The sequence below is a fragment of the Malus domestica genome, chromosome 08, assembly GCF_042453785.1.
Source record: "Malus domestica chromosome 08, GDT2T_hap1".
Lineage (NCBI taxonomy): Eukaryota > Viridiplantae > Streptophyta > Magnoliopsida > Rosales > Rosaceae > Malus > Malus domestica.
The window spans coordinates 28207264-28222105 of NC_091668.1; the positions used below are offsets into that span (position 1 = coordinate 28207264).

The following is a 14842-nucleotide window of genomic DNA, read 5'->3' on the forward strand; positions in this document are numbered from 1 at the left end:
ACTCATTAAAGATACGATACATTTCTTAATCACAGAGGACCCACGTCCACCCAACATGAAAAATAACACCCACAAAGATTATACCACGCAACCTATGAAACTACCTACAGGTACCTCGAGGTACCCTTTGAGGATCTTCCAATCACTGGCAAAGAAGCATTGCTGAGTTGCCTCTAAAAAACTTAGAGCTTCCTCATCAAAGTATTTTCTCATCCACACAAATTACAAGAAACACAAAATTCACCACCTCATTCTTGGACGACAGATGCCTCTCAAAGTTTTTCACAGCTGCCCTATTATGCATGTGATAATTAAGAAGCGGGTTGAGAGGTACCATATCAGTGTAATTAATAGTGGGTGATTGGCGGGTCTCTTTACTCTAAAGAGAGAATGTGTTGATAGTGGGCTGTTAGCGAGTCTCTCTAAACCCTAAACCCTTGATCTCTTCAGACTCACTAGACAAATTCTCTCTTTTACATCATAGGATTTTTCGTTGCTCACATATATATGTTTCTAGAAGGAAATGTTGTTGATGACCAATTAGCCAATTTAGAGCTACTCTCCTCTACAATCAACCTTTTGTGGGTTCTGAGCTTACAAGTCTGTCTCACCTTTTCTACGTGTGGTTTTATAATTTATTTGTTTATATTTGGTGTTTTGCAAGTTCGTACATATTCGTTAGGCTTTGTGATATAGCAATAAGTTTACACTACATATGGAGAATAAATTAATATTGAACTCGTCATTCATAAGATCACTTACAAATAAAGAAAAATATCATCACTACACCGTAATCCTAACATTCTTAAAAAGAACCTAAAACGTCCTATTCGATGGATGAAAAGATTGAGAGGCAGCACATGTGATTTGTAGGGCTGTATCAAGTGCATGACTTACCTTCCTAGGGTTGGCTTGGGTTAGTATAAAGCCGAAATATGATGAACAGGAGAATCTCTCTCACCGGCCGGTTCACGTGAGTGTATGTTACCGAGTATGCCAAAACCGACCCCATTGGCCAATTCTCAATCTCAAACAACGAGCTCAAATTAACCTGCAGCACTATTTCATACAACGTACGTAAGCATCAACCATATGTCCTATTATCCTCCTACTAGTCCTATCCTATGACTCTCTCTCTCTCTCTCTCTCTCTCTCTCTCTCATATTCACATGCATGCATGGCATATATGTTATACAGTACACACTCCCAAAATGGAGAAGCAGAAGACCCAATCCCGAACAGATAGAAAAGGGGAAATACTTCACGGACTCGTATAAACCCGTCCTACCAAGTCCCACGTAATAAGTACTAGCCTAGCTAGCACCAAAACATGGCACTAGATTCTCTCAAATGGCAAATTGTGCTTCCTGCCACTGCCAGCATGTCATGCACCATTCCATTTAATGGAAGCTGCTATTAGTCCTCCCAATTGCCCTTCACGGGCTGCTAAAAAACAACGTGGTTTTATTTACTTGTACGTTCCTTTTCTTCCCATTGCTTACCTACTTTCTAAATTCTAATTATTGAAAATAACCCACCATATATTCTTTTTATTATATCATTATATATAACTACGTATATATATATATACACGTGTGTGTGTGTGTAACAACCTGCTAGTACCAACCCATAAGCCCATGAGGCATTGAAGGCATAGGAGGCATAAAAGCCGTAGGCATGGAGGAAATGCATTGAGGCAACAATAACAACCCTTTTGCTTCTTTGGGAACTTGTTTAAAGAAGCCACCCCATCCCTCCTATCACAATTACAAACAATGGCTTCCTCTATCATTTGGTTCTCTGCTTTCCCCTGCTCCTTTTTGTTTCAATACTTGTTATTCTTTTCGCCAAATTTTAAGGGCGTTTTAGGCCAATCGTCGCCGGTTTTCGCTTGCGATGTCGCTAGCAACGCAACCCTATCGAGCTTCGCCTTCTGCGATACGTCCTTGGGGGTCGATGCGAGAGTGGCGGACTTGGTGAAGCGGCTGACATTGCCGGAGAAAATCGGGTTTTTGGTGAACAGTGCAGGGAGTGTGAGCAGGCTTGGAATTCCCAAATACGAGTGGTGGTCAGAAGCATTACACGGCGTCTCATACGTCGGCCCCGGCACCAAGTTTTCGAGCCTCGTTCCCGGAGCTACCAGCTTTCCTCAGGTCATCCTCACTGCCGCTTCTTTCAATACTTCTCTCTTTGAAGCCATTGGCAGGGTAAGCACGCAACTGACACTACTTAATAATTAACTTTATCTCCTTCACCTTCATTCTGCCAAATTATATTCGTGCCATGCAAAACATTACTAATTATTTGCATCATTTTTTGTTTGCTTTGAATATAATTTTCATTCAAATTTGATGGACACGGTTATTGGTGGATAAAAAATAACTAATTAGCAATTTTCCGGCACCTGATCAAAGTTCAATCGATTAATCATGGATTTTGTTTTACGTCTTGAATCTTTCACTGCCCCTTGTGTCACTGTCACCCTCACCATCATCAATAATCATTACTAATTAGATTAGTGTATTATTAGTTTGTCTCTTGTTATGGTTGAGTCGATGCATCTAAACTAAATGTCAAATTGCTTAAACCCACTAATAGAAATATGTATATAATGTTGTACACATATTTTGTATCCGAAAAATGCTTTTACAGCTATTGAACAGAGAAGCATCCGTCAGTCGTTTTCCTTTTAGATAAGGAAATAGGAGAAAAATTCTTAGTGCTGGGCCTGCCCGATAACAGCATCCGTAGGTATCTTTCACAAACATAAGTACTCCATCTTTGTTTCGTTTCACCCAATTAGATACCGGTCGCACTTGGCGTAAGAGGTGTCCTAGTCAAGTAGTCAAATATCGCACCGAAATTTTTTTGTTGAAGAAGAATCTGCGATTGGATCGTAGTTGTTAGAGATTAGTTCCAAATTGAACAAAAATTGAGGAGGTTAGTTTAATAAATATCATCTGCTTTTACTGCTTCATGAACATGGGAGATTTGACCTTGATTTTTGGAGTTAGTCCTTGGAAAATAGTAGTAGTTGGTGAGAAAGTTTGATTTTTGGGGTCACAGGTTCCCCAAGTAAGTACACTTTTTAGGTGATTCCAGCTTGCAGAAGAAGAAAACGTACAACAAGGGGGGGTGAATGGATGATACTGATACTGGTCGACTGCCTGTGAACATGGATTACTTAATGCATATATAACTTCACATCTTTTAAAGGGAAAGCGTTCCCCCAAAAATAATAAAACAAAATTAAAAATATATATCATGTTTTGGACAGTAAACGTGCGGACAAATGATGAACATAATTTAATGAAAAACAAGCTCAATCATTAAGAATATATATATTATATATATATACGCATTTTTTTGTTACAATATAAATATACACATACTTTTTTGTATACTAATTACTTTGTAAAATACATAATGATAAAGTAGATTATTCGGATGCATAGATCCAAATTTGGGCAAAGTATGTGTGTGTGTGCATATATATATATATATCTTATAATATATTGAAATAATGGCTCACTGACCATTTTGTTTGAACGTGCCACACTTTTTTACTTTTTTACACAAGGAATTGTCTTGTTGCATATGGTTCCATCATACAGATGTTTTTCTAATATCCATGAGTTTGGTCGGTGCATGAAATGATCAACTCATTTACTGGTATTGTAAAAATTGAGGAATAGCATCCATGGGATCGAGTTCTATGAAGGTAACCATAAACCAGAAGGCTAACCCTAAGCTCTAAAGTGAAAATTCTGTACTTAAAACCCTTCAACCCTTCTTAGTAAGGATCTCATTCAACTATCGCAAAAATAGGGCGATACCATCGTAGAGATTATATATTTACTGTATATTGACCATCGTATTACAGGAAAAAAAAGGTAAAAGGTGAAATGTATAAGAGGTCTTACATAGTACATACATTATTCCTACAGTGATCATATACCTATTCTGTTTTTACTATCGTAAAAGAGATCCCTGCTAAGAAGATGATATACGTATATATATGTACATGGTAAGTCACTTGAACTTCAATGCATAGAATGATAAACTTGATATATGCTAATATGATTAATTTTGTATTCGTGCAATTACAATGGCATGCCTAAACAGCTGTTTTCTGCACGGTCAGGTGGTTTCGACGGAGGCCAGAGCAATGTACAATGTGGGATTGGCAGGACTGACATTTTGGTCACCAAATATTAACATATTTCGAGACCCCAGATGGGGAAGAGGCCAGGAGACTCCGGGTGAAGATCCGTTGCTCTCGAGTAAATACGGATCCGGATATGTTCGAGGCCTTCAACAAACCGACGATGGTGACAAGAATAAGCTTAAGGTTGCTGCATGCTGCAAACATTATACAGCCTACGATGTAGACAATTGGAAAGGGGTTGACAGATACCATTTTAATGCAGTGGTAAAGAAACAGAATTTTCTCGACTTTTTTGAGTGTCGATTCTAATGTACTTGATTTAATTTGCACAAAGTTTTCGTCTCACTAATTTATCTTGTGTTGCTTGTGATTGTTAGGTAACGAAACAAGATCTGGACGACACATTTCAACCGCCATTCAAAAGTTGTGTTATCGATGGCAATGTTGCAAGTGTCATGTGTTCTTACAACCAGGTTAACGGGATACCAACCTGTGCAGACCCCGACCTTCTTGCTGGAGTTATCCGAGGCGAATGGAAACTAAATGGGTACATATTCTTTCGGTTGTATAATTGTTAATGTTACTGTGGATGGTTGAGAATATATAGGCGTTGAAGTTACATAAGTAACATTGGATTGGATTGGATATTGGTGCAGATACATTGTTACGGATTGTGATTCAATAGATGTGTACTACAAGCAGCAACACTACACCAAAACACCAGAGGAAGCTGCAGCTAAGGCTATATTGGCAGGGTTGGATCTCAACTGCGGATCTTTCCTCGGACAATACACGCCAGGTGCAGTCCAAGCAGGACTTGTGACGGAGGCCGACATTGACAGGGCCATCTCCAACAATTTTGCTACTTTGATGCGTCTAGGCTTCTTTGATGGTGATCCCAGCGACAAACCCTATGGAAAGCTTGGTCCAAAAGATGTGTGTACCTCAGAGAACCAGGAGCTAGCCCGTGAAACCGCCAGGCAAGGGATAGTACTGCTAAAAAACAGTCCGGGATCACTGCCTCTGTCTCCCACGGCCATCAAATCCTTGGCGGTCATTGGTCCCAATGCCAATGTCCAAAAGACAATGATCGGAAACTACGAAGGTACCAATACGTACGCAACACATGATAAATTAAACTAATTTTCTTGTTTGTATCAAACGAAACTACAACTCCATTGCCTTTAAGTTATTGTTCTGAATTACAATTTTTCAGGTACGCCGTGCAAGTATACAACTATTCTGCAAGGCCTAAGTGCCTCAGTTGCAACGAGTTATGTTGCCGGCTGCGCCAATGTGGCTTGTGGTACTGCACAGGTAGATGATGCTACCAAGATAGCAGCCTCAGCAGATGCAACTATACTTGTCGTGGGTGCAGATCAATCGATTGAGAGAGAAAGTCTTGACAGGATTGACCTGCTTCTTCCGGGACAGCAAACACTCCTCGTAACAGAAGTTGCAAAGGCAGCAAAAGGCCCAGTAATCCTTGTCATAATGTCTGGAGGAGGGTTCGACATTACATTTGCCAAAAACGATACTAAAATTACAAGCATACTTTGGGTTGGTTACCCCGGCGAGGCTGGTGGAGCTGCGGTAGCTGATGTAGTTTTTGGTCAATATAATCCAAGTAAGCTAGCTATATATAGTCCTTATTTTCTTAATTTTTCAAAATTTTCACTGCACACATATATAGTTATATAATTATACATCCTAATCGTAACTAGCTGAATGACATATATGTTATTAATTGTTGCAGGCGGGAGACTACCTATGACATGGTATCCACAATCTTATGTAGACAAGGTTCCAATGACAAACATGAACATGAGACCGGATCCTTCGAACGGTTACCCTGGCCGGACTTACAGATTTTACACTGGTGAAACCGTTTACTCCTTTGGAGATGGACTAGGCTACTCCACCTTCAATCACAAACTAGTTCGAGCGCCTAAGCTGGTATCGATTCCCTTAGAAGAGGGTCATGTATGTCACTCATCAAGCTGCAAGTCACTTGACGTTGTGGAAGAAAGATGCGAAAACCTAGCTTTTGATATACATTTGGGGGTGAAGAACATGGGAAGTATGAGTGGAAGTCATACGGTGATGCTGTTTTCGAGTCCTCCGGCAGTGCACAAGTCGCCGCAGAAGCACTTGCTGGGTTTTGAGAAGGTGTTCGTGAGTGCTCAGAGAGTAGCATTGGTTAAGTTCAACGTGGATGTTTGCAAGCACCTGAGCGTGGTCGATGAGCTTGGAAACAGAAAGGTAGCTTTGGGAGAGCATGTGCTTCATGTGGGAAGCTTGAAACACTCTTTCAGCGTTAGGATTTGATACAAGTTTTCAACTCCTCTCTGCTGCTGTAATTCTTTTCAGTGTCTTCTCAATCATTTTCCGTGAGGAGAGATAGAGATAGCGGAATGGAAAATTTTGAGCAATGAATAAGTTGGGAGAGTTGTCAAAACTCTCTCAAATCTTGTTCAAAATCAAAGAATTACTAATTTGAAAAATGAAATCAAGTATTGGGTTTGTCTTTAATTTTTTTTCTTTGCCTTGCAATATTTCTTTGGATAAGAACAAATTCACATAAAAAATTAGAGTTCAACTTCAATGCTACGTATTATTAAATACAGAGCAGTTGATATATTAAACCCCAACCAATGTGACAAGGCCTGTCACTTAATGTTGGGCTTGCTACTCAATTAGAATCTTGCTTTTGATATTTTAATTTAGATTGTGGTTTGGTTGGTGTGTGGGGATAAGGGGGATCTAACAAGATCATCACACATCACTTAATTAGGCTTAGGTCAAATAACCAATAGTTTTAGGCCTCTTTTGGTATGAGGATTGAATTGGGAATGAGACTTCTCTAACTTAAAACATATGTTGAGTGGAGAAATCAAAACATTATGTCTAACTGGATGGTAGAATATGGAACTATTTTAATGAGATACATATTAAATTTAAGTTGTGAAGAGTCATTCATTTATTCCATCCTTACAATTAGATTTTTGGGCTAATTACATTTTACACTCTTAATGAATTTCTACTTTGTTAAATTTTCTGGATCAGGGATTAGTTGCATGTTATAAGTACTTGAACTTGTGTACGTAGTGTCTGTATATGTGACTAAATCTAGAATACTTGCCTCTAAGATTTGAGTATGAAGATTGGTGGTGGCATATGAAACCCTAGTTTATTTAGTTTCGATTTTGTTCTTGTTGCCTTGTTAATTTTCAAAATTCATTTGCTAACTTTTCCATGTTCGTCACTCGACTATGTTGATGATTCTTACCGTCTATTGTCATGTTATTAATTTCTTCCGTTTTTTTTTAATCTTTGTGTCTTTAATCGATTAGTATTAAGTTGTAATCATGATGTAGAATAAAATTGGTGTTTTAGATGAGGAAAATTAAAAGAATGAAGCAACTTTTAATCAAGAAAAGTGATTGGAGAATTGGTAATTTATGGGTTAAAAAGTTATTCGCTGCTAGCATATTCGGAAGTAAATGTTTTGGACTTTTCAGGTTGTTCAGATTAACGTACATTTTCTTTGGCTTGTCAGTTTTGGGACCATTATATATGGATTCGAAGAAAACGACGAGATCTACAAGTCTTGTGTTAGACAACAAGCCTAGTCAGAATTTGCCTGAATTTCAGTTTTTACTAGCCTAAAACGAGATTTTAATATTTTAACGTCTTTTTTGATATTTTGTTATTTGTTGTTTTTTTCTATCTGGCGCTAGGGTTTGTTAAGATTATTAAACAACTTTTAGAGTTGTATTTTGTTCATCTTATCATATTATTAATCAAAATTCGAAAGTTTTTCTCGATTCTATGGTGTTCGAAAAATCTATTCAAAGATAACTATTCGTACTCTCTTTTATCTATATCTTCCGTAACGTCACATCAATCCCCGGAGTAACAACCTGTACTTACATAAACTATAATATAATGTGATTCATGCAGTTACAAGCTATTCAATTTAAATTTTAGTTAGCCTATTTACGGTGTCCTAAAGTGACACAAGATTACCCAAGGAAATATAAAACTTAGATCTACCATATGTCAATATACTTACTACTAATGAGATGTCTCTCTATCTCATGAATGCATGCTAACATATAATAAACCTGATTTTGTGGTCATTTCTGATTAATCAAAGGTGTTAGTTGGGAACAGAAAATGACAAGGAAACATCCAACCTATTGAACAACCTAGGTAAGGTTAAGTTGCTAATCATGATTAGCATAGAAAACAAGCTGGTGAATGAAATGATCAAGTTGTCTTATGTCGAAAGTCAACAGATCCGTACCAACCAATGAACTTGTTTTTTTGATAAAGAAAAGAAGAAATAATACTAATTCTAATAATGTGACACATGTTTGCTTAAAGAACTTAGTGATCGTTTGATAACCATTCTATTTTCATTTTTTACTTTTTTTGAAAACTTAGTATTGAAATATTGTTTGGTAACTATTTTTATTTTTCAATAAAAAAAAAAACCTAAAACCAAAATGTGAAAAATTAGTGCCAAATTTTAAAAACTCGGTGCCAAAGTTGTTGTTACTAAATAAGATTTTAGTTTTCAAAAAAAAAAATGAAAAGACCCCTAGTAATACTCATTCTAATATGAGATCATTTAGTCATGTAAATGTATCAATTGAATCAACGTTATTTGTACCAAGTAGCTATTAATAATGAGCAGTTGATTTATCTGATACATTTGGATGACTAAACAATCTCGATTTAGAAAGATTTTTTGTAAGGATGATCTTTAAATGAAAATTAAAAAGTTGAGCAGCTTCCAATTATAAATTTTCTAAGATGAAGTTACATTATTTTCAAGTGGGAAAATGAACCCATACCCCCAAGGGAAAATTCAAGTATTATCCATACATAAACATTAAAAGAGAAATTTATACATGTCCTTGTATTACTAGCACGTGAAGTTATTATAGAGGTGTACCCAAGCAATACAAATTATTTTTACACAACACTAGTACACTGTTAATATGGCGCCTAATACTAATAAAATAAAAATGCGTAAATTTTTATCAACATAACCTTATTTTACTAACACATGAAGTGACGTGACGATTCATTCGTGTCATTTAAGTTTTCGTTAATAATAGGCCATGACAATGTAAGCACAACCGCACAAGGCACACAGTGTCACACGTGCACTAAATGCTGCACACTTTCCAATGAAACCAACGTAGTTGGGATCGAATCGGCATAAGGAACTGAACTATTATGGGAAGTGCTGGCCAATAGGATGACGACGCGTGTGAATGTTGTTAGATTCGACGAATTGCAGTTGAGGACGTGTGTGTGCCGTCTGCAGCAAACTGGCAGTGAAGCCACCAGGAAACGCTCAATTAAATCTCATTCGTTTAACCAAATCGAGGGACAATTTTGTCAAAATACATTTACAGCGTGGAACCTATGGACGATTGTTGTGATTAGAATTACTTACTGTAGTATTTATAGACTAGACGAAAAAAATCTCTCCAACTTTAGGAACAGCGACATGGTTTTGCACAAATCAATTGGCGAAAAGCCACACGCTACTGGGTTGTGGGGGCGAGGGCAATGTTGACTTTTCAGGAGCCGTCGTTTTCAAGGAAAAGTGTATGGACACGCTCCCGACAGTTGTGACCCTAAAGGCTATTTCTGGTATTTCACCAAGTAAATAAAATTACAAAATAAATTAAAATATGGGAAGTGAAGAAAAATAATATAATAATGCCGACATGATTTGAAAATACCTAATTGCAATTGGCACTCTGGTTGTTTCGTATTTTATTTTTTTAGTTGGAAGAAAAATTGGGATGCATCTTCTCCCGCAGCTGCCCAGATGCGCCATTTCTCTCCGAATTTCCTTTGAATTTCCCCCCAAGGTAATTACATCTGCCTCCTACTGCTGAATTGCTCATGTATTTCTTCATCTCTCTGCGTTTCTTTCTATTATTTTTTTTGTTTTATTTTAGATAGTTGGGTTTTGGTTTTGAGTAATTGGTGGATGATCATATAGTTACCATCTATTTTTTTTATTTGATGGTTTGGGAGGTTGTGGAGTTAATTTGTGTGTGTTTGACTTACTGGGTATTTTTCTAAATGAATTTTTGTTGTTGATCTTGTAATTTTTGTTATGGATTTGCTAGTTTGTACATCTAGTTTTGTGAAGGAAGGAGAGTAATAAATCTGAATTAGGTAAGATATTTGGATGTTGAAATTATGTTATGGATATTGACTTAAGATATTGCATGGAAGTGATCTCAAACAAGTAACAACTAGAGCCAGGAATTCAATTTAAAGAATTCAACTCGATCGGAATAGAGTCTGGAAAGTTTGAATGAAATGTACTAAAAGAAATATATTCCATCTGGAATTGATACTCGCTAGACATAGTATTTGGAGCTAACGGAGGAGCTAACGGATGACTTGGCCCAAAACCAAGTGCAGTATCGTTCTAGGATTCATACAACCGACCTCACTTAGTGGGATAAGGCTTTGTTGTTGTTATCGTTGTTTGTTGCTGTTGCTGGAATTGGTACTAGCTAACACGAGAAATTGGAGAAATACCAACCATTAATATGATACCAAATAAGTATCAGTTAAGAGTTATTAGAATTGAATTGAAGTCAATGTTTAGTTGTTCCAAAGGATGAATTAGTAGTACAGATAAATTGAATAGAACTTGTATCCGTATGAAAATTTAATTTGTTTGAGGTTGCGTAACCACTGAGTATGGGGATTGTGTCTCGGGAGTGACAACGAGTAGATAATGAGAAGATGCTCTGATTTTGTAGAAATCCTATGGTTGCCAGGGAACTCTAGAAAAACCTTGATCTGCTACTTGTTTAGTTTAAACTTTGGTGTTTTGGGTTTAAGATTATTGACATTGAGTTATTTTTCTGTTCTTTTTTGAAGGTTGCTGTCTTTCCTTAGGCAAATCAAAACAAACCCGATACAGTTGTCAGGACTTGGAAGTGCTTTGTTCTTGTCAAACTCTGTTGCATCATGGCGAAAAATTTAACAACAGTTAACTCATTTATGCTTTATAAGTACTGGGTTATAAATGTCAAATTTATGTTATTGAGTTGTGCGATCTCCTGTTGCTGCTGCACCTTTGGATCATGGGTTCATGGTTACAAGTTGTGAGTTTATATCGGGAATTTAGTTTCTTATTTTTTGGAAAATTTATTTGTATTGGCATTTTAGATTGGATGTTTCCAAAATTTTTATACTTAGTTTGCTGGTTTGCAGACAACTTTTGTCGTTCAAATTCTTTCCAAGCTCAATGCATTTTCCAATTTCGAGTTTCTCCAAATTTTTCATTCTTTTTGCTAATACATGGAAAACTAGATACTGTTTGTCAGACTCTGCACTTGAGTTAGATTCAGACTCTCTTACTTCTACTTATTATCCTGTCACATATTATCGGTATGTGTCATATTGGCTTTTCTGAAAACTTTGTTTCTTCCTCTTGAATTGACGTTGACCATAACCTAGAATATTTTCCTTTGTTTTTTGTTTCTTTTAGAACTAAATTCCTGCAGTGGATTTGCATGACATTGGTTTATCTTTCCAGTTTATATAATTTCCATCAGTTGGGTTTATTCATTAATTCAGTTGTGTTTTCTGTTTCCTCTTACTTCAGGGTTAATGAAGCTAAATGATTTTACAGCAGGGAGCACAACAAGCTCCAACGATCTCTGCACGCCAATATTAACTATTCTTATAAAGGGGTTCTATCCAAGAAACGTAGTCAGATTTTTTCGAAGTAAGATTTTATTGATTGGGGTGCTGGGGGTTGCACATTAGCTTCTACTTCGTTTATTTCCATTGTGTCGACTTTGTAATTTTACGTGGTAAAGAGTGATCTGTTACTTGTGTCTCTTAGCGCACAGTTTTGAGAAAATGGATTTGAACGAGAAGAGTATACTATTTTCTCATGATGGTCAGTTCACAAAAAATGACCACTTTGGTGATACTGCTCTATGCTTGAATAGCCCTGGCTCCGGTGGAAGCAACACACCCAGGTATAGGTGTAGACAAAACAATTTTAGGGTCAACTGTTCCAGTGCTCCCGATGACGGCTGTAAGTTGGTACTTGGATTGGGCCCGACACCAAGTGCATACTGCGATGATTATTACAATTTTGGACCCACAAAGAATAGAGGATCAACCACTGCATTATCTCAGGGATTTGCTTTTGACGGTGATTCAATCCTTCAACTCGGTCTTTCTGGTGGGACTCTTGAAGCTTCAACTGTGCTTGATTTTTCAATTTCGGGAGAGACTGATGTTAATATTACTCGTGTATCTTCTGAAGATAATCAACTCCCAATTCCACTTGTTGATGAGGGTTCTACTTCTTCCAGGAAATCAGGTGGTTATATGCCATCACTTCTTTTTGCTCCTAGGAGTGACAGTGTCAATCTTTCTCTGCACAGTAAAGAACTTTTAAACCTCGGGGACAAATGCCAGCTAACTGAGCTAAGGCATGAACCTTCTGTTACAACAGATTACTCAACAGAATCAATATCTGAGCAGACAACTACAGGGGCATCTTCAGACAACCGAATTAGCAGTCTAAAAAAATGCAAATTTTTTGGCTGTAGAAAGGGAGCACGAGGGGCATCAGGTCTTTGTATTGGTCATGGGGGCGGACAGAGATGCCAAAAACCTGGGTGCAAGAAGGGTGCTGAGAGCCGAACGGCGTACTGCAAGGCACATGGTGGAGGGAAGAGGTGTCAACACTTGGGGTGCACTAAAAGTGCTGAGGGGAAAACAGAGTACTGCATAGCTCATGGTGGTGGCAAAAGATGTAGTTATCCAGGTGGATGTACCAAGGCTGCACGAGGAAAATCAGGACTTTGTATCAGACATGGGGGAGGGAAAAGGTGTAAGGTGGATGGCTGCACTCGTAGTGCTGAAGGACAGGCTGGTTTGTGCATCTCGCATGGAGGTGGTCGCCGTTGCCAGCACGAGGCGTGTGCAAAGGGGGCACAAGGGAGCACTATGTACTGCAAGGCACATGGTGGTGGAAAGCGTTGCATATTTCAAGGGTGCACCAAGGGTGCCGAAGGAAGCACACCACTCTGCAAGGGACATGGTGGGGGGAAGCGCTGTCTCTTTGATGGTGGTGGGATTTGCCCTAAGAGCGTACATGGAGGCACTAATTTCTGTGTTGCTCACGGTGGCGGAAAGAGGTGTTCTGTGCCAGGCTGCACAAGAAGTGCCCGTGGCCGCACTGATTGTTGTGTTAGGCATGGTGGAGGTAAGCGTTGTAAGTTTGATAACTGTGGAAAAAGTGCCCAAGGGAGCACAGACTTCTGCAAGGCCCATGGTGGGGGAAAGCGATGCACTTGGGGAGAGGGTAAATGTGAAAAATTCGCCAGGGGCAAGAGTGGTTTATGTGCTGCTCATAGCAGTATGGTTCAGGACCGGGGGATAGATAAGGCAGGTCTCATTGGACCAGGACTTTTCCATGGGCTTGTATCTGCGGCTTCAACTGCAGGGAGCAGCTTTGACAACAATCATTCTTCTTCAGGAACCAGTGCCATTTCTGACAGCATGGATTCACTGGAAAAGCCCGAAAAAACACATCTCATACCCTCGCAGGTATTGGTTCCTCTATCGATGAAGTCTTCATCATCCTATTCACAGTTCTCGAGTTCTGAGAAGCCTGAGGAGGGGAGAGACGGGTATGGCGTCGGTGTTGGCAGTTGTAGTGGGATAAAGAGCTTGGAGTTCAAAATCCCGGAAGGGAGAGTCCACGGAGGACCTCTCATGTCGCTATTTGGTGGAGATCTGAAAAATGCTATCGATGGCGTTTGAGTGGTAATTTTGTGTCTTAATGTCTAGATTTATTGGGATATTTTGGTGGAATTGTATGTAGTTTTGCCGCCTGTTCAAAGACTTGTATATAATTTGTGTGTTTTACTGTAATGCTATGGATATTTGTTTTGGTTTGTTGTTATTCTGATGAGTGTTTAGATTAGTGTGCTGCATGCTTTAAACCTGTAGGTTTAAAACTCAGCTCAGTTTCTTTTCTTTCTTTATCCCTAGCTGGCATACAATATCTGAAAGTCTCATTTGGGGTCGAAGATTGAATTGGATTAAATTGAAGGAAAGAAATAGATGCAATTTGATGTTGAAGGAAAGAAGTTGATGCAACTTTCAATTTTGTATGGATTAGTTGCAAGGGAAGCTTTTGCGTTCCAATTTTGCCTGTTTTGTGGGGATTGAGAAGGAGGAGTTTTCTGTTTATGACTAATTCATCTTTTAATTTCAACTTCACAAAATTTGAAAGTTGAAATTAATATCTTCATCTAGTTGTACGTCAATCTAGTGAGTTATCTAATCCAATCCATTTCTAGACACCGAACGAAAAATGTTGAAACCAAATTCGTGCACAACTGTTGGTATACGAACAATTGCTGGAATCCTATGAACATTAGAGAATAGGGGGATATTTTGGGTGGTGTGATTGGATCCCGGGAATGATTGCCTAGATATCTCCACGTCGAAGAGGAAGAATCAAATCACGTGTAGTGCCATGTATGAGCATGTAGAGATGCGTTGAATATGACATGTGTTATCTTGAGATATGAGATTTGTGTTGGATTAGATATTTGATCTCCCTTTTGAGCCCTAGTGCGACGTATT

At 38.4% G+C, this 14842-nt stretch overlaps 2 protein-coding genes across 4 annotated transcripts; both read left to right on the forward strand.

The window, feature by feature from the left end:
• The first annotated feature begins 954 nt into the window (after positions 1–954).
• Positions 955–6700, forward strand: LOC103406966 (beta-xylosidase/alpha-L-arabinofuranosidase 1-like). Its single transcript, XM_008345932.4, has 6 exons — positions 955–2207; positions 4145–4432; positions 4546–4715; positions 4825–5273; positions 5385–5795; positions 5925–6700. The coding sequence occupies exons 1-6, from the start codon at positions 1776–1778 to the stop codon at positions 6494–6496; spliced, it is 2322 nt and encodes a 773-aa protein (XP_008344154.3). The 5' UTR covers positions 955–1775; the 3' UTR covers positions 6497–6700.
• A 3183-nt stretch (positions 6701–9883) lies between these two features.
• Positions 9884–14153, forward strand: LOC103406965 (uncharacterized). Of its 3 annotated transcripts, none has more exons than XM_008393215.4 (3): positions 9884–10065; positions 11099–11325; positions 11829–14153. In XM_008393215.4, exon 3 carries the CDS (start codon positions 12089–12091, stop codon positions 14009–14011), a length of 1923 nt encoding a protein of 640 aa, XP_008391437.1. In that variant the 5' UTR covers positions 9884–10065; positions 11099–11325; positions 11829–12088; the 3' UTR covers positions 14012–14153. The 3 variants fall into 3 exon arrangements, with proteins under 3 accessions (XP_008391437.1, XP_008391448.1, XP_008391445.1); XM_008393223.4 differs by having other exon boundaries at positions 9916–10065; positions 11099–11209; XM_008393226.4 differs by lacking the exon at positions 11099–11325 and having other exon boundaries at positions 9905–10065.
• The last annotated feature ends 689 nt before the right edge of the window (positions 14154–14842 follow it).

What these genes read in the sequence shown, in the direction of transcription:
- LOC103406966 (XM_008345932.4), top strand. Translation starts at nt 1,776, where the DNA reads ATGGCTTCCTCTATCATTTGGTTCTCTGCTTTCCCCTGCTCCTTTTTG. An exon ending in GATACCATTTTAATGCAGTG is followed by an intron (nt 4,433 to 4,545) that starts GTAAAGAAACAG and finishes TGTGATTGTTAG; the next exon opens with GTAACGAAACAAGATCTGGA. An exon ending in AATGATCGGAAACTACGAAG is followed by an intron (nt 5,274 to 5,384) that starts GTACCAATACGT and finishes ACAATTTTTCAG; the next exon opens with GTACGCCGTGCAAGTATACA.
- LOC103406965 (XM_008393215.4), top strand. Translation starts at nt 12,089, where the DNA reads ATGGATTTGAACGAGAAGAGTATACTATTTTCTCATGATGGTCAGTTC.